General features: G+C 42.5%; 1 protein-coding gene across 1 annotated transcript in view; it reads right to left on the reverse strand.

Moving 5' to 3' along the window:
• The window catches only part of LOC143975839 (transmembrane channel-like protein 1), a 123,028-nt gene extending 105,347 nt beyond the window's left edge, over positions 1-17,681 (reverse strand). The window contains exons 1-7 of the mRNA XM_077478403.1: positions 17,656-17,681; positions 15,962-16,096; positions 15,233-15,323; positions 10,991-11,072; positions 9,686-9,792; positions 9,409-9,507; positions 5,126-5,268 (exon numbers count right to left, since the gene is read on the reverse strand). Of these exons, the coding sequence (XP_077334529.1) occupies positions 5,126-5,268; positions 9,409-9,507; positions 9,686-9,792; positions 10,991-11,072; positions 15,233-15,323; positions 15,962-16,096; positions 17,656-17,681 (683 nt within the window). The remainder of the gene's footprint in view (positions 1-5,125; positions 5,269-9,408; positions 9,508-9,685; positions 9,793-10,990; positions 11,073-15,232; positions 15,324-15,961; positions 16,097-17,655) is intronic.
• Between the last annotated feature and the right edge of the window lie 450 nt (positions 17,682-18,131).

Raw genomic sequence — 18,131 nt, forward strand, 5'->3', positions numbered from 1 at the left:
AGTCCACGTGTTTCTTGGGACTGTAAATCATCCCTACAAGACTGCTGCTGCTGATGCTGAGTGCCAGCCTCCACCTCCATGCTGACACAATCATCCTCCTCTTCCTCCTCCTCATCCTCTTCCTGTGTGATGAGTGGCACAGCAGGAACACTGTCTGGATAAAGGGGGCCTTGAGAGGCAAGGAAGTCCTGCTCTTCCTGCCTCTGTTCTGCCTCAAGTGCCCTGTCCATTATTCCACGCAGCGTATGCTCCAAGAGGTGGACAAGAGGTACAGTGTCACTGATGCATGCACTGTCACTGCTCACCATCCTTGTGGCCTCCTCAAACGGTGACATGACAGTGCATGCATCCCTGATCATGCCCCACTGGCGTGGTGAGAAAAAACCGAGCTCCCCTGACCCTGTCCTGGTGCCGTAGTCGCACAGGTACTCATTGATGGCCCTCTGCTGCGTGTGCAGCCGCTGCAGCATGGCCAACGTTAAGTTCCACCTGGTGGGCATGTCACATATAAGGCGGTTCTTGGGCAGGTTCAACTCCTTTTGGAGCTCAGCCAGCCGAGCACAGGCATTAAATGATCGGCGGAAATGCACACAGACTTTCCTGGCCTGCTTCAGGACATCCTGTAAGCCGGGGTACCTGCCCAAGAACCGCTGCACCACCAGGTTAAGGACGTGAGCTACACAGGGCACATGGGTCAGTTGTCCCTGTCGGAGGGCGGAGAGGAGGTTGGTGCCATTGTCGCAAACCACCATTCCTGGCTTAAGCTGGCGTGGCGTCAACCACCTCTCGGCCTGCCCCTGCAGAGCTGACAAAACATCCGCCCCAGTGTGGCTCCTGTCCCCCAAACAAACCAGCGCAAGCACGGCATGGCATCGTTTTGCCTGCGTACTTGCGTAGCCCCTGGTACGCCTACGGAGCACCGCTGGTTCTGAGGACAGAGCACTGGAAGAGGCCATGGAGGAAGAAGAAGAGGAGGGGGTGGAGGAGAGAGGTGTGTCACAACCAATAGTAGCATTTTGGAGGCGTGGTGGCGGAACAACCTCCAACACTACTGCACCTTGTCCTGCATCCTTCCCAGCTGCCAGAAGAATGACCCAATGGGCCGTGAAAGACAGGTAACGTCCCTGTCCATGCCTGCTGGACCATGAGTCAGCGGTAATATGCACCTTACCGCTGACCGCCCTGTCCAGCGAGGCAAGGACATTGTCTTCCACATGCCGGTAGAGAGCCGTAATCGCCTTCCGTGAGAAAAAGTGGCGTTTGGGGACCTGCCACTGAGGAACTGCACATTGTACAAACTCACGGAAGGGGGCCGAGTCTACCAACTGAAAAGGCAGCAGTTGAAGTGCTAGCAATTTAGCCAAGCTAGCATTCAACCGCTGGGCATGTGGATGGCTGGGAGTGAACTTCTTTTGCTGGTCCAGCAGCTGGGGCAGGGACATTTGCCTGCTAAAATCGGACGTGGGTGTACTGCTAGCAGAGTGCCCGGAAGCACTTGGCTGTGACACACCTAATTCTACACCTTCATTCCTCTCAGAGCAGGTTTCAGAGAGGACTGAAGGTCTAGTGGGGTTGGAGATGCCAGCTGATGAGGATCAAGGAGAGGTCCGCTTTGTTCTTTGGTGTGGGTCTTTGAGGTACGCTTGCCAACGAGCTGCATGGCAGGTCAACATATGTTTGGTCAAGCATGTGGTGCCCAAGCGGCTGATGTTTTGGCCACGCGAGATACGCTTGAGACATATGTTGCAAATAGCAGCGGTGCGATCTGATGCACTCGTCTCAAAAAAGGCCCACACCAAAGAACTTTTAGAATAACGCGCAGAGGCAGCGTCCTGCACAGGCGGAGCTCTGCGGTGTGATTCAGTCGGTGTGCTGCCCCTAAGCTGGCCCCCGGAGGGCATCCTGCCTCGTTGGACATGTGCCTCCTCCTCCTCCTCCTCCTCTCTCCTACCAGGCACCCACGTGAAGTCAGTGCCCTCATCATCCCCTCCCTCTTCATCGCTGTAGCAAACCTGGCAATATGCTGCAGCTTGTGGAACATGACTGCCAGATTGCTGTCCTTCTTGAGCATCCCCTCTCTCTGCATTCACGCTACTGCCTTCCTCTAGCTGAGTGTCATCATCAGAGCCTACAAAACACTGGGCATCCTCCTGGAGCATGTACCCAACACTGTGCTCAAAGAGTTCAGAAGACTCCTCAGCAGGACGTGGTGGGTCTAGGGAAGGAGTCACTGATGATGACATTGAAACGAGGGAAGACGATGCATTGGCAGCTGCTTTGCTAGTACCCTGAGACTGGGTGAGAGAGGATGAGGAGGATGAAGAGGGCTTGGTCATCCACTCTACCAAGTCGTTGGCATGTTGCGGGTCAACATGTCATGCTGCCGAAAAGAAGGACAAGCGTGTCCCATGGCCACGTGCTGATGACAATGCACCGCGTCCACGACCAGCACTGTTGTCTCTAGACACAGAGCCTGCTTGCCCTCTTTTATCGGCTCGCGCCTGTCTGACTCTCCTTGCTGGCCTTCCAGACATGGTAATGGCCTGAAGGGAGTTGGGTAAAACAGCAGTTGGGTAGTGTATATTGTGCTGGAGGCACACAACACCCACTAACTCCTGCAGATGCCTTTATTATAGAACACCAGAGATAAAGGGGTATACTGTAATGGAGTCACACAACACCCACTAAGCCCTGCAGATGGCTCTATTAGAGAACAGCAATAAAGGGTAGATACAGGTGTATATTGTGCTGGAGGCACACAACACCCACTAACTCCTGCAGATGCCTTTATTATAGAACACCAGAGATAAAGGGGTATACTGTAATGGAGTCACACAACACCCACTAAGCCCTGCAGATGGCTCTATTAGAGAACAGCAATAAAGGGTAGATACAGGTGTATATTGTGCTGGAGGCACAAAACACCCACTAACTCCTGCAGATGCCTTTATTATAGAACACCAGAGATAAAGGGGTATATACAGATGTATACTGTGCTGTGCTGGAGGCACACACAACTTCCAATAACTCCTGCAGATGGCAGATGGCTCAAATAGAGACGAGCTATGTAGGTGGATATAGCGGTGTGTACTGGGTACAGAGCACGCAGACAGCGCGCACAAGCTCCTAACACTACTGACTGCAAGCTCTATTATAAAAGATAGATCACTAGCTATATAGGTGAGGTGAATATAGCGGTGTATACTGCGGTCAGGGCGCGCAGACAACAACCACTCCAGAAGAGCAAGATCGAAAATTGGCCGATAACGATCGGTGTATACTGTGTTGAAGGTACACAGAACACCCACTAACTGTTTCAGATGCCAACACACTACACAAGGCCGCCGCGCTGGCGGCCTTATATAGTGTGGGGTGTGTACTACACATCCTGAGCTATGATTGGCCACAGGCATCCTGCCTGTGGCCAATCATGGCTCTCCTCGCTGCTGGCGCTGTGATTGGCCAAGCATGCGGGGTCACAGTGCATGCTTGGCCAATCATGAGCCAGCAATGCACTCCGATGACGCAGTGCATTGTGGGCCGTGAGCGCCACACTAATTTGGCGCGAACGGCCCATAACGTTCGGAATTCGCCGAACCTGTGGCTAATCAATTTACTGGTTATATGAGGTGAGAGGCGACCGATCATGTGTTCCCAGTACAGGAACACCGATCGGTCTCCACCCCTTCTGAGTTCCCTCACCCTACAGTTAGAATCACTCCCTAGGTAACACAGTTAACCCCTTGATTGCCCCCTAGTGTTAACCCCTTCCCTGCCAGTGACATTTATACAGTAATCAATGCATTTTTATAGCACTGATCGCTGTATAAAATGGTGTCAAAAGTGTCCAATATGTCTGCCACAATGTCGCAGTCACAATAAAAATCACAGATCGCCGCCATTACTAGTAAAAAAAAAAAAAATGCTATAAAACTATCCCCAATATTGCAGACAATATAACTTTTGCACAAACCAATCAATATATGCTTATTGCAATTGTTTTAACAAAAATATGTAGAAGAATACATATCAACATAAACTGAGGAAAAATATTTTTTTTTTAAAAAAGATTGGGATATTTATTATAGCAAAAAGTAAAAAATATTGTGTTTTTTCAAAGTTTTTACACTTCTTTTGTTTATAATGCAAAAACAAAACAAAACACAGAGATGATCAAATACCACCAAAAGAAATCTCCATTCGTGGGGAAAAAAATTACAAAAAATTCATATGTGTACAGTGTAGCATGACTGCACAATTGTCAATCAAATTGCGACAGTGTTGAAAACTGAAAATTGACCTGGGCAGGAAGGTGGTGAAAATGCCCTGTATTGAAGTGGTTAAAGCAAATATGTTGCATTTCTCTGCATGAGTGAAGCACAGGTTTGTTTTCAGCTGATTACAGTCATCACTGCAGTCTTTTTTCTAATCCATACTGATTATTTTAAATTGGAACTGAACTTAAAAAGTGAGTATTTGCTATGTTATATAGGTTATATCTGGAAATGGTAATTTTGTCCAAGCAGTACCCTAAAAATATATACCCTTTGACTTGAATTCCTCCTGAAAATAGCAATGCATTTTCTGGTATGTGAGGATACCTAGGTACTCCAGTGTCTTTGGTTTCTTAGCTGTATATTTTCAGTGTGGGATCTAAGGCACTGTTGCATCTGACTGCTAATCTCAAGAGATTTGGAATGAGATTTGGTCATATTATTATTGTGCTGCCCATTGTTATCTTGGCTGGAGGCTTTGACATGAGCAAGCTAAGCCCTGACATTACCAAGATGACCATCCCCACGCAGAAACACAGTTCAGAGCAAGGTATGGTAAATGACCAGTGGGGGATAGATCAGCTGCAAACAGATCACAGACAATACTAGTGACTATTCTTTTACCTTCTGCTTGCCTTTTTTGGCACAGCTTTCCAATTTTAGTTCCTTTTTAGGATACAATTAATAGATTGATTTGATAGGGTAAAATCAAATTATATAAAAATGTGCCTTTTTAAGCTTTGTGTTGTATTTGCCATCGGAGTAACCATCATTAGTATCCATCACTAAGTCCATCTTCTATAAAACAAAAAATATAGTTATCATGAAAACCAAAAATAAATACAACTTACGTTCTTATTACAACCATAAAGCTGTATGCAATGGTACCGATCCCAACCAGCAAGTAAGAAAGTGGGAGCCTAAACTGCAGCCATCCAATGGTCCTTTGACTGTTGTAGTATCCATAGAAGAGAACAGAGTACTGTGCAAAACCCTGAGATGCAAACAGAAAGCTTATATAAAACAGAAAAAACAAAAGTCTACAATAAAACATTACTTTGCTTTGAGTACCTTGTACTTTGGCTTACTTAAAAAGCATTGTAATTGTAGATCAAGGTATCAAAGAAAGAAATATGGTATCAACATGGCTTGGGTGTGTGGCTAATAATTTAAAACATCACTGATAATACTGAACAACATGCCACTTTCATTTTGCCTAGAATTCATAAGACTGTAACAAAAACGGTTGGATTTTAATTTCATGTCATGCTAAGCAACTAGAGAAGGTGACACATTTGAGAAACCACAGTCCAATTTAAAGGGGAAATAAGCCCTGATGGGTTTACTTCCTCTTTATCTCCCTGCAAAGGTAAAGCATAATGGGCTACTATGCATCGCATAGTAGCCCATTATGTGTCACTTACCTGACACAGGAGCCAGCGATGTCACCGCTGTCCCCTGTAGTCCGGAGCGTCAATCTTCTTCCGGGTATTGCTGCTCCGGCCACTCACAGTGCCGGCGCAGCGTTGACGTCACTCCCACGCATGCGCACGGGAGCCACCACTAACGACATATCGCCGTTAGCAGAGGCATGCAGCTAACGGCGATAGTGCGTCTACTCGCCACTGTCTACGGCGCATTCGCCATAGACAGCTGTGACTGTCTTTTAGTAAGTATTTAGTAAATATCTCCTAAACCATGTAGGTTTAGGAGATATTTCTTGGACCTACAGGTAAGCCTTAAAGGTTTTACAACCACTTTAAGGCACATTTTTACAGAAAGCAGACAAATTAGAAGGCTTGCAAGGAAAGATAAAACTTCACTAACTCAAGGTCTTCAAACAACTGATTTGGAGCTGTTGCAAATGGTCAAGTCAAAATTTGTCTAGAAAGAAGCACAAGGAATACATCTGTAAATCTGGGGTATTAACCTAGAGCTGAACATCCATACTTCTCAAACTCTTGCATTCATGTTTGATAACTCCTTTGCTAATGAAATTACCTTTCCAAAAAGTGGCTACAATGCATATGAAGATACTAATCAGTTAGACAACACACACACACATATATTACAAGGTTCACAATGCTAATAAGACAGATTAAACCTCCCCTAAGAAAACAAGACACAAACTGTTTGGAGATACTTGCATCACTGCAATGTGGGGAACCCGCTGATAGCTGATGGGTCATCTGTTGTTAAGGACAGGGCGGCTGCTCCTTAGCAACCAGCTCAATGCGCTAAATTAGCACATGAAAATATGCAGTAATTACCGCATTATCAAAACTTTACCACAGTAGTTATTTACCACACAATTTTTAGTGAATTGAACATTTGCACAGTTGTTTCTACATGCGTTATTTTACAAAAATTTTCTTCGTTATTTAACTCTTAGTGAATTGACTGCAGTATGACATGTTTAGTATCTAAGGCCAGGTTCAAATATATGGGGCTGCAGGTTTGTACAGGACCCTTTTGCAATCTGCTCTGTGGCTGCCCTGGACCTGTGTGAACCGGCTCTATTGAGAGCCAGTCATACTCACCTGTAATGCGAATTGGGTGCAGGGAAAACTGCATTAAATTCACACATATGTGAACCTAGCCTAACACATAAAGATTTAATTCTGATAGATATTATGTAGATTTTCAGAAAGTAAAACCTTGTTGTATAGAAATACTGTTGTACCCAGGATAGTTACTATTAAGGCAAAAGAAAGGAGAAGAAACACATGTAAGTGGGTAACTCAGCGCTACAATCTACCAGCTATAGGAAGGGTAGACATCAAATGTTGGCTGCTAAGGATGAAATCATTCCATCAAAAATGGGTTTATAAAATAGTCCCAAAGATATAATCAAAGGTCACATATGTCCATAAAAAAAAGTACTAAAACAACTACTACTGGTGGTAGGTTGCTTCAAAGGTGGACTGGGGACCCAATAGCTGTGAAGACAAAAGGCAAGGGGAAGGGGAAAGAGAAGCGCCAGTCCACCTCCAGTGTAGTAACATTTTAATCACAGATAGATAAACAAGCATAAAATCACACATCTCTCACATTGTGTAAAGTAAAGCAGGCTCATCAGGATGACATTGTCGGTGCAAGGGAGCGAGGGAACTCGTGGAATTAGTGGCGGGCGCCGCATGTATCTGTCTCCGCTGTTACCGAACGATGATCAGGGAGATGCCAGCTGGCTTGCTTGGTGACTGGGAGAACCTGCTTTACTTTACACGATAAGAGTGTATTTTACGCTTGTTTATCTATCTGTGATTAAAATGTTACTACACTAGAGGGGGCCTGGCACATTTCTTTTCCCTTCCCCTTGCTTTTTGTAGTTACCAAAATATTTTACGAAGCTTGATAAATAACATTTACAACACCCTTAGGCTGGGTGGAGTTAACTCTGCAACATCATCTCCTGATGCAGGAAAAAGCTGCTGCATTTGGCAGCAGTTATTTATTAAGCACGAAACTGTCAATATCACATTCCACATTATGACCAAGGGAGGTATGTGATCTTAATTGATAAATCACTCCATGTTTGAAAATTATTTTGTTTTATGAATGAAACTATGAATGATATTGATAGTCACTTTTTAGGGCCAGTGACTTTGGCAAGCATCAGTTTGGATTTACTCTGAAGGTGATCTGGGCAGTGCAGTGAACCAAAAACCAGGTGAACTCTACTTAAGTGGCTTGTAAGTCCCAAAATTAGACTGACGTTAATTTTTTTGATGTCTTGTGTTTTGCCTGTAGAGGCAACTCAATGTTATCCTATGTGTCCATGCACATTGCGATGATTACAGGCATATTTTAAGCTCAATGTTTAGCGGTAGAAAAAAAACTTCTGGTCTGCATTTCTGATTACAGCTTTCTGTCAAAAAAAATGCTAAACTCTCCTAAATTCACCTAAACTGTGTACAAAAACACTCCATATGAACGTTTTTTTCTGCCAAGGGAATTGCCATTTTTTTAAGTCCAGTGTTCATGGAGCCTTAGACCCCTTTCACACTGAGGCGCTTTTCAGGCACTTTCACGCTAAAAAAAGCACCTGAAAAGCTCATGAAAACCTATTTTCATTAAAATCAATGAATGCTCTCACACTGGGGCAGTGCGCTGGCAGGGTGGTAAAAAAAAACCCCTCTCCATTGAAATGGATGGAAAGCACTTCAAAAGCACCTGAAAAGCTCTTCAAAAGTGTTCAGTGTTTTACTGGCAGTTTACAAGCACATCAGTGTGAAAGGGGCCTTAGTGTACGTGGATGATTGCTTTTTCAATGAATTCACATTGACTCGTGTGGAGGCTAAAAGACTTGTATTGAAGCATAAAGTTAAAATTCAAACACCTCTGAACACTAACCTATACATTACTACCTACATAAAGGTCTGTTTCTTTATACTTTCAATTTATAAAATTAATTAAAAAGTATCCACCACTTTTAACTGGTATGTTTCTATAAAATTCTGATAGTAAAGTGACCTGAAAGCCATCAGTTAATTCTGAGCATCCTGTATTCTAAATAAAACAGTTGGCCTCATGTATAAAATCAAACCATAAACTTAATTTTTTTTATATTTTTAAATGGGGCACCTCAATAGAGTTATTTGGCATGCACGTTATGCTTGTTTGATTTTAATTTGTTGAAAGATATTTTCAGTGACGCAGAAATAACAGATGACATCACGCTGATGTAGCTAAAATATATATACACTCAACAAAAAATATATTTTGCCTAACTTAAGTGATATATGATTTTTATATGGGAACTTTATGATGCAGTTTAGTGATATCATATTACTGAAATATTATTAGATGTTAATAAATTAGAATTATTGTTTAGATTATCTAAGTGTACTGTATGTGTACATGAACAGAAATCATTTCTCAAGTATGGTTTCTCAAGTATGGTTCTTTATATAAATGAAGAAAAACTAAAAGGATTACTGCTGCTGAAGACACCATTGTTGTCCTCTTGCCCACATGTGTTCTGTTGTCTGGCTTCAAAGTCACACAAAAAGGTTGGTGTTGTAGGTAAGCCATTTTCACATACATACTCCTATTGTAAACAAAATCTAGAAATTTAGACTTGTATTTGCATTAATCCCAGCAGTGAATGTATTATGCAAAATGTGTTTCTTACGCTAAAATCATATAATGTGGCAAAATTCATAGCTGAGGGTTGCTCGGCCCTTGGAACCGTTTTCCGTGGAATTGAACCATGTGGTTTGCCCATCAATGCCTAAAAAATAAATGTATTCATATCTGTGAGTATATACAAACCTCCAAATACTTGCATATTTTTCTTTCTTTAGCAAATGGCATTAGAGAGAATTTTGCATTTCAACTAAATAATACAGTACAGTATCTAACAAATTCAAAGTTTGAAGTCAAGATAAGCAAGCTTAATAATCGATTACCTCTGGTACCATGACAAGGCCAAATGTCAATCCAAAAAGTATCATATTAATTCCATACATCCAACGAAGAAATATAAAATAAGAAGCAACAGAAGAGCCAAAGTGACCTGGCAAAGGAGAAATGCAGTTGTAATTTTTCTTTAATTGAAAATTATAGCTCATCTTCAATATACAATGTGGTACAAAATATTAATGATAATAAAATTAATGAGGTTTGCAATGTTGTTACCAAAAAATAATACAAACTGCTTCTTCCCTATCTGTTTATTGATTTAGTGCCTTGGTATTTCTGTGGAAGTCACAAGTTTGTTTTATTAAATCATTCTAAATGCATACATCTGTTGCTTGCAAATGTAACAGAAACAACTCAGGACATGCTATTTTTTAATTCTTTTTAATTTACTAACATTTACTGAATTTTTATATCACAGATGTTCATATACAGTATTATCAGTTATGCCTCCTTGTTTGAGTAATGCCGCGTACACACGATCAAACAATCCGGTGGAAAAGTCCGTGGAAAAGTCCGGCGGACTCAAGTCCGTCGGACAATCCGCCCGTGTGTAGGCTCCGGCAGGCTTTTTTTACCCAAAAGTCCGGCGGACTAAGAAAGTAGTTTTGCACACCAATCTGTCTGCCGGACTCGCATTTCCGCCGTACTTTTAAAATGAACAGACTTTTCCCTCCCGGAGAAAAGTCCGCTCATTTTGAGCGCGGCTCCAGGTAGCCGGGGCCAGCGAAGGAGACGTCACTGGCCCGTCACCTGGTATGGACTTAAAGGGGAATCCCTACGCCGAAAAATCGGTGTGGGGGTCCCCCCCTAAGGCCATATCAGACCCTTATCCGAGCATGCTACCCGGCCGGCCAGGAAAGGCTAGTCCGTACTTAGTCCGCCGCAAAAGTACCGTGTGCGGGCAGGTAGCTAGTTCGGAAAGTCCGGCGGACAGTCCGCCAGACTAAGTCCGCCAGATAGTCTGCTACATGTGTACGCGGCATTAGTGATGCAGACATATATAAAGGTGCTTTTTTCCTCAGGAAAAGTTGGAACCAGTGAAAACACCAGAATGTTCTCCAACTTTCACCCAGCAATATATTTCAACATGTCTGTAGGCCATTTTTCATATATGAGAAAAAAACATAGGCTTGGAAAAACTACCTTTAGCTTGCTGTTACTTTATTTCTATGTCAAAAATATTTTATTAGCGTGTTTCTTAATGTGATACGAATTAGTAAGTAATGCATTACATTAATGGCAGGTCAATTGAATCGATCCATATAAGGCATATAAAGTAAATCAAATCTTACTTTCAATCTCTTTAATTTTCATTTCCCATGGTATACAGGCAGTTCTGAAATTTTCAAAATCTCGCTGGAATTTCATCCATTTCTAAGAGAAAAATATGCATGTTAATGATAGTGAACTTGCATTGAATATATATATATTTCATGTGGAGTATGTGCTTGCTAATTAATTTGTAAGTTTAGCAATTCTACAAATGTATTATCTCTCACAGTACATTACCTAAAAAATCTTTCAACCTGCCCAAAAAGTCAAGAAACATCTTGAATCAAGGACAAAGTTTATACAGTTATATAAATTATTGTGCCTGTGTGATACCTTATGTTCTTGGCCGTGTGCTTTCTAATATATTTAAGCCATGTACAGTCGATTACTTTGCAAACTAACAGAAAGAGTGAGGTTTACGTGAGACGTAAATGAGAAAATGCTGCCTCCTACCTTCAGAAAATGAATAACATCATTTTAACAAAAATGTCCTTAGGCCTAATGTTAAACACTGTAGCTGCTGACTTTTAATACGGACACTTACCTGTCCAGCGAGCCCGCGATGTCACCCCCCCCCCCCCGAGGCCGATCCAGCCATCTTAACAAAGGGAAACAGGCAGTGGAGCCTTGTGGCTTCACTGCCCGTTTCCTACTGCGCATGCGGGAGTCACGTGGTGCTTTGTGAATGGCCCGTTGTGTTCTGAGACACACACATGTCCCAGAAGGCAACGGGGCTGCTCACCGAAGAGGAGGAAGTGCCGCGGAAGAGTCAGATTAGGAAGATTGCCTAGCAACAGGGGTTTCTGGTAAGTTAAAAAAATATTTTTTTCAAATGTTTATTTGTTATTTTTTTTAAGAATATTATGCTATTTTTTTTTAGGGTGGCCCTCCGCTTTAAGTTGACTATAGATGCTTTGACCAGCTGCCAAGCTAATCAAAAAAAAAAGAAAAGAAAACATAAATGAGTTGGATGGGGGAATGCTTTCCCACTGTGCCATTGTATTCTGACAGCTGGGACTTCTCAGCTGTCTGAATACATGGATCAACACTACACTAACTGGCTACAGTGCTGATCAAGTAAAATTTTTTCCATCATTCCCATTCGAGTGAAGCCAATCATTACATTAACTTCTCTTGAGCAGGACCAGCCATAGATACGTTGAAAATCGTCCACTTCAACAAGGACTGCACGATTTTTGGTCCATCTTTGGCCAGCTTTAGTCACTTGACTGGAACCCAAGGTCTGACTCATCCACTATCAATGAAGTGTACTACACATTATGGCATTGAAAGGGCTAAAACAAGTTCAAAGCTGAAATGTGAATCTAGAGTGTACACATATACATAAATGCCAATTTCACAACACTTATTAGTCATTGCTGTGCATGTCAAAGTGGGAAGAATAATTCTAGAGTTAGCTCTAGTTAGAGGAGTGGTAGATGTTTTTAAAGCACCACTTTAAAATTTGGAGTATTGTCGTTTGTCGCCACCCCATCAGTGCAAACATTTTTAATACTTGTTATACTTACCTTCTCTGTACAATGATTTTGCAAAGAGAAGCACCGATCCTTAACTTCTGAGGTCCCCCACTGTCTTTCCTGGCTCCTCCTGCCTTCTGAGTGCCCACATAGCAAACGGCTTGCTATGGGGCACTCATGCAGGTTAGATCCAGAGTCCTACTGTGTGCATCTATTGACTAACACATCTATTGGCCCTGCCCCCTTCTCCCTCGACACTGATTTTAATTGACAGCTGAAGGAGCCAATGGCTCCTGAGTCCATTGAGGAGGGAGAGAGAGCAGAGCCACTGCTCCTGGGCACAGCGCTGGGTGGAAATAGAGCTCAGCTAAATATTTAGGTGGGGCAGGGGTGGGGGGGCTGCACATAAAGGGTGTTTTACCTTAATGCATAGAATGCATTAAGGCAGGGGTAGGCAAACGTAAGGAGGTGGAGATCTATCTGAACAACACGGGAGAAGTCAAAGATCACTGGGCACAAAGTCACCTCCTCACACCTGATTCAATCCCCCAGTTGCCATACTACCGTATTGTTCATTGCACGGCAATCATGGGTTTAAATCAGGTGGCAGGGAGTCATATTGCCTCCTCACCACCTGTCAAAACACACTCAGATTGCATTGTGCCTGCTGCACTTGTGAATGAGCCTTTAGTTGCATTCAGCAGCAGAACCCTTAGGGCTCGTTTACACTTTGTGGGGTGGTAAAACAGCAGGATATAGTAGAAGTCTATGGTTAAGCGCAGCAAACCCGCTGGTAAGCTGCAGGTACACTGCGCTGTACCCGCGGTGTAGGTAAACCGCAGTGCATCAGTGTGAAAGCAGCCCTATACTATTATGCCTAGTGCATTACTGCACACTGACCTGAAGATTTCTTTTTTCCTGCTGCTGGCACCACTCTGGAGACCGCTAGCTGGGATAAGAGATGGAGTGCAGTTGATATCACTCATGGGACAGCAGCCAGCACTATAGAGGAGGCATCAGCTTAAGTGGCTCTTGCTCCCTACTACAGCTCCAACTTTACAAGTAATCCCTCTGCATTTCACTCTGTTTGATGCTTTGGAATGGTGGTTCAGCAAGCACAATCTATCAAGATCTACCAGTCACCTGTCCACAATCTACTGGTAGATCGCAATCTACAGGCTGCTGACCCCCACATTAAGGTAATACCCTTTAGTCTTTACAACCACTTTAACATCGTGCAGCACTGCTAAGCAGGAGCTACATACATAATGAAAATCTAGCTATTTGATGTAAATAAATATGCACAAACAAACAAATTATGAACACATAAAGAATATTAATAAGACAAGGCTTTCTTTTGCCAATTTTGTTTTGCAAAATTCAGTTAATTTTCCAAGTATTTTAAAGACAAAAAAAGTCACAAAAAAAAGGTTTGAGCAGTGGTCATTTTTAAAGCTTATATCCAGGTTTTAGTGAAGTTTTAATAGTTCTTTTGGACTTTCACTACTAGATGTGCCCACTGTGTCCTGTATAAACTGTATGTAGCCTCAGCTACATACAGAATTCAGTGCTGTGCTCTGGCAGTGGTATTGGAACTTCCCATCCTGCTCCGAGAACAAAATTGAGTGCTCCTCAGCCATTCATAAGGAGCTTTGTATTCTATGAATGAATACAAAACTTCCTCTGATTGGCTCATGTGGAGATCATGATGTCATCTGCCCACCTTGTTGCCATTTTTAATGCAGCACTCAGAAAAATTGATAACTGAGAGATCATTTTATACAGGCTTCTTTTAGTTCTTCTGAGACAGCATTCAAACTGATAGCTGGTCCTGGTGATTTCAGCAGACAGAGCGGCTACAACAGGGAGGAAGCCCTGGACATATGAGGTATGCATAAAGTACTTAGATGAAGATTTTTTTGGCATACCTCTAAGGCAGACCATACATGGTTAGAATCTCAGCCAGTTCAGCAGAACTCAGCCAAGATTTAAATTGTGTATGGGCAGGCTGAATGTACCCAGTTGATCAATGAGTAGAACCAGCATGCCTGGTTTTACCAGTGATTATCGCTAACGGCTGCCAGCAATAATCACTGTCTTCTCCCGGTGGGGACGGCTTCCCCAGCCCCCTGCCGGGAGAAGACAATGGCAGGAGGGATTCCCGCATCAACACTGTCTGTGGTTTCAGGAAAGAAATTCACTCCGTGTATGTAACTCCAAGGTCTTAATCTGGCTAAGTAAGAACACATGTTTAGGTGTTTGTGGTGAGCATGGCCTTAGCGAGCTAACATTAGCTGTACATGTGAAAGGGCAGTCATCACAACACAATCACAAAAATTTCTTTTTTTAGTAAAGATAATCAAATTTCTTGTGTATTACTTTTAACCATATCATTATACAGTGGTGAATGGGAGGAAGGTTTTCAACATTTTACTTGTTATTTAAAGACTGAGTACATAGTCTAGGAACCCCTTTACCAGTTCACCATTGTACATGGTATTGAATTAATTGCCCTAACAAATTTTTGGGCCCTTCCTCTCAAAATAAAGACAATGCTTATATCATTCTTGTTACAATCACTGGCCGCGTGTTCATACCAGTTGGCATCTGAAATTCATGACCATATCGGATATACATAAATCTGCCATACACAGTTTAAATCTCAATCTGTATAAATTAGTTGACTCATTTCAGTTTTTGAAAGATTTCCTCCCAAACATAAGTTACCTTTTATGTAAATGAAATGTGAAAAATAACAAAGTTGGCATAATAAAATCAACTTACTTTGAGCATCATGATTTTATACGCATAAAACTTTTTTCCTTTTCCCTTTCCGAGTGCTCCTTCAAACTTCTCCACAAACTGCTGAGCATCCCTAAAATTTTGGAAGCAAATCATTTATTCCATAAATGTAGACACTACAGAAAAAAATAAGAACTGACATGTTGACATATTTGATATTATATTTGTAAAATGTCTACACTAACAAACTAACTTATAGTGATTGTAAACATTCATATTTTCTGTAAATAACAAACATGTCATACTTACCAGCGCTGTGGAATGGTTTTGCACAAAGCAGCCCCAATTCTCTTCTTCTCAGGTCCCCCACTGGCGCTCCTGGCTCCTCCTGCCCTTCCGAGTGTCCTCATAGCAAGCCTATTACCTGAAAAGAGCAGCCCCTGCCGATGCTCTGTGCTTTAGGCCCCTCCTCTTCATCGGGTGCCCCCAGGGAAAGTGGCACCCGTGCATGCTCGCTGCCGAGTCCCACTGCTGTGTCCATTGACACAGACAGCGGGACTCGGCCCCACCCCTGCTCTCGTGTCACTGGATTTGATGGACAGCAGCGGGAGCCAATTGCTCTTGCATATAGCTGGATCACATCGGACTCAGGTAAGAAAAATGGGGGGCAGTTGCAGCACAGAAGGTTTTTCACTTTAATGTATTCTTAAGGCTTTAGAACCAATTTAAATATTTAACGACAGTGAATGTTACCATGGTGTTAAGTCTTACTTTAACACTTCCAACTTTTGCTTCATTTTCCAAGGCTTGTTTCTTATAGTTGCAATTAGTTTCTTTTTTTCCTCTACCGCTTCTTTTAATTTATCTAGCTCCTCCTCTGTGATATCGTCTTCATCTTCGTCAGACCTACAAAATATTTTTTTTTTAGCCAAGTAGGCTACAATCTATCATCTATAACACATATCAATATTATATCTGATTAAATTAGAAGCATATCACACAATATAATGCACATGGAACTAAGCTTTTTACTAGACTAAGGTAATGGGCACTCATTAGATCTAAGCTATTAGTAAAACAGAACAAGTGAAGCATCTGAACAGCTTCCTGGATCTGTCCCTTATGCAGCAGGCCTTATAGACATGTGCAATTCATTTCATTACAAATTTGTTTTCAGATGAAATTCAGCATATTCGTTCATTCAGAAACATCCGAATGAGTAAAAGACTCTTTGACAAATACGTACGAAAATTAATTGTCAGAAAGAACAAAAATACGAAAGAATGAAAATTCCAAAGAACGAAAAACTGATTCAACCTATGAACTTAACTAATCGATTACACTCTGATCATTTCATTTTTCGTATTTTTGTTCTTTCCGACTATTTTTTATTGCTGAATATAAAGAAGTAATGAATGCATTTTTGTTCTTTAACCACTTACCGACCAGCGCACGCCGATGTACGTCCTATTTTTGAAGAAGGATATCTCGGTAACGGCAGCAGCTGCTGCCACAACCGAGATGTCCATCTCTTCAGGCGCCGGTCGGCTGTACGATAACGGTGGTCTCCGTGGCAGATTCGCAGTGAGATCACCACTATCGGCGGCGGGAGAGGTGACACCCCCCTCCCGCACCTTCCGCCGCTTACCGGAGCCGTCGGTAGCGGCGGAGGCGATCGGGTCCTTTCACTAGCTGGGTATGGAGACGAGTGAGGCTAAGATGGCCCCCACTCGTCTCTATACCATAGGAGGGCGGAAGCAATGTCAAAACGACACAGGAAGGAGTTGACCTGCTGACCTCATTAGCACACACCCTGCATCATCCACCCTCCCATTCCCAGGTGCACATTTTTTAAATGAAATGCAATCAATCAGTGATCACCTTTCCCACTCAATACACAATATATAATCAGATTGCATAGTGTATGGCCATGTTTATAAACCTAAAATTACTAGTTGCGCTTTCAGTGCCATTAATTGTTAACTGCACACCAAACACAGAAGCAAACACACATTTTGCCATGGGAAAAAACAAGGGGCAAATGCTGCAAAATGCACAGTAAAAAACACACAACCCACAAAATGCCAAAATGTCCCATTAACCACATGTAGTGCAGCCAATTGCATTTCATTTAAAAAACATGCACCTCGGAATGGGTGGGTGGATGATGCAGAGTGTGTGCTAATGAGGTCAGCTGGTCCACTCCTTCCTGTGTCATGACCTAAAGGAAGAAAGACATTACTAATGGAATGGAACGAAACGTCTGGAAACGTGGATTAGGACAAGAAAAGTAAGTGGCTGTAGATTTAATGGAACTATGCCCAACTATTGCTGAACAGTAGAGGGGGTAATGCCCCAAGGGCCAGATACAAGCAAGCAAAGAGCCACATCCTGCCCCAGGACTGCAGTTTGGAGACCACTGGTATAGAGTATATAAAATAGGAATGGACACCTGTTTCTCATACATGGTTTCCCAACAAGGGCGTTTCATTCTCGCAGAGTGTATACAGTTCATTTGGGGGTTTAAGCAAGAGTTGGTAGTTTGGGAGAAAAGGTTGCTGCTGATGTAGGAGCTGAAAGAGGGGGTACCATCATTGATAGCAGGCCCAGACATTAGAAGACAGCAGACTTGTCTTATGTACAACAAAAGAAAGAGAAAATTATGAGCTGTTGAGATGGAGTTTTAGTGATAAAGAGCAAAAAGAGTAATAAGAAGCAGGGATCACACCTGATGGTGGATGCAGTACTGAAGATAACAGCAGAGAGAAACATAAATTGCTACACAGACAAATGTAACATTTAGCAGAGTGAAGAGGAATGTTGCTCTGAGAAATAGAGCAGATAAAAAAGTGTGACGTTATATTCCCTTGGGGGTAAATTTGAATGTTTGCAAGAATCTTCCAGTAACTATGACAGGAAACAGGAAGTGCTTTTCTCTCCT

The sequence above is a fragment of the Lithobates pipiens genome, unplaced genomic scaffold (genome assembly GCF_037356315.1).
Source record: "Lithobates pipiens isolate NorthernLeopardFrog02 unplaced genomic scaffold, aLitPip1_a1.2 Scaffold_13, whole genome shotgun sequence".
NCBI lineage: Eukaryota > Metazoa > Chordata > Amphibia > Anura > Ranidae > Lithobates > Lithobates pipiens.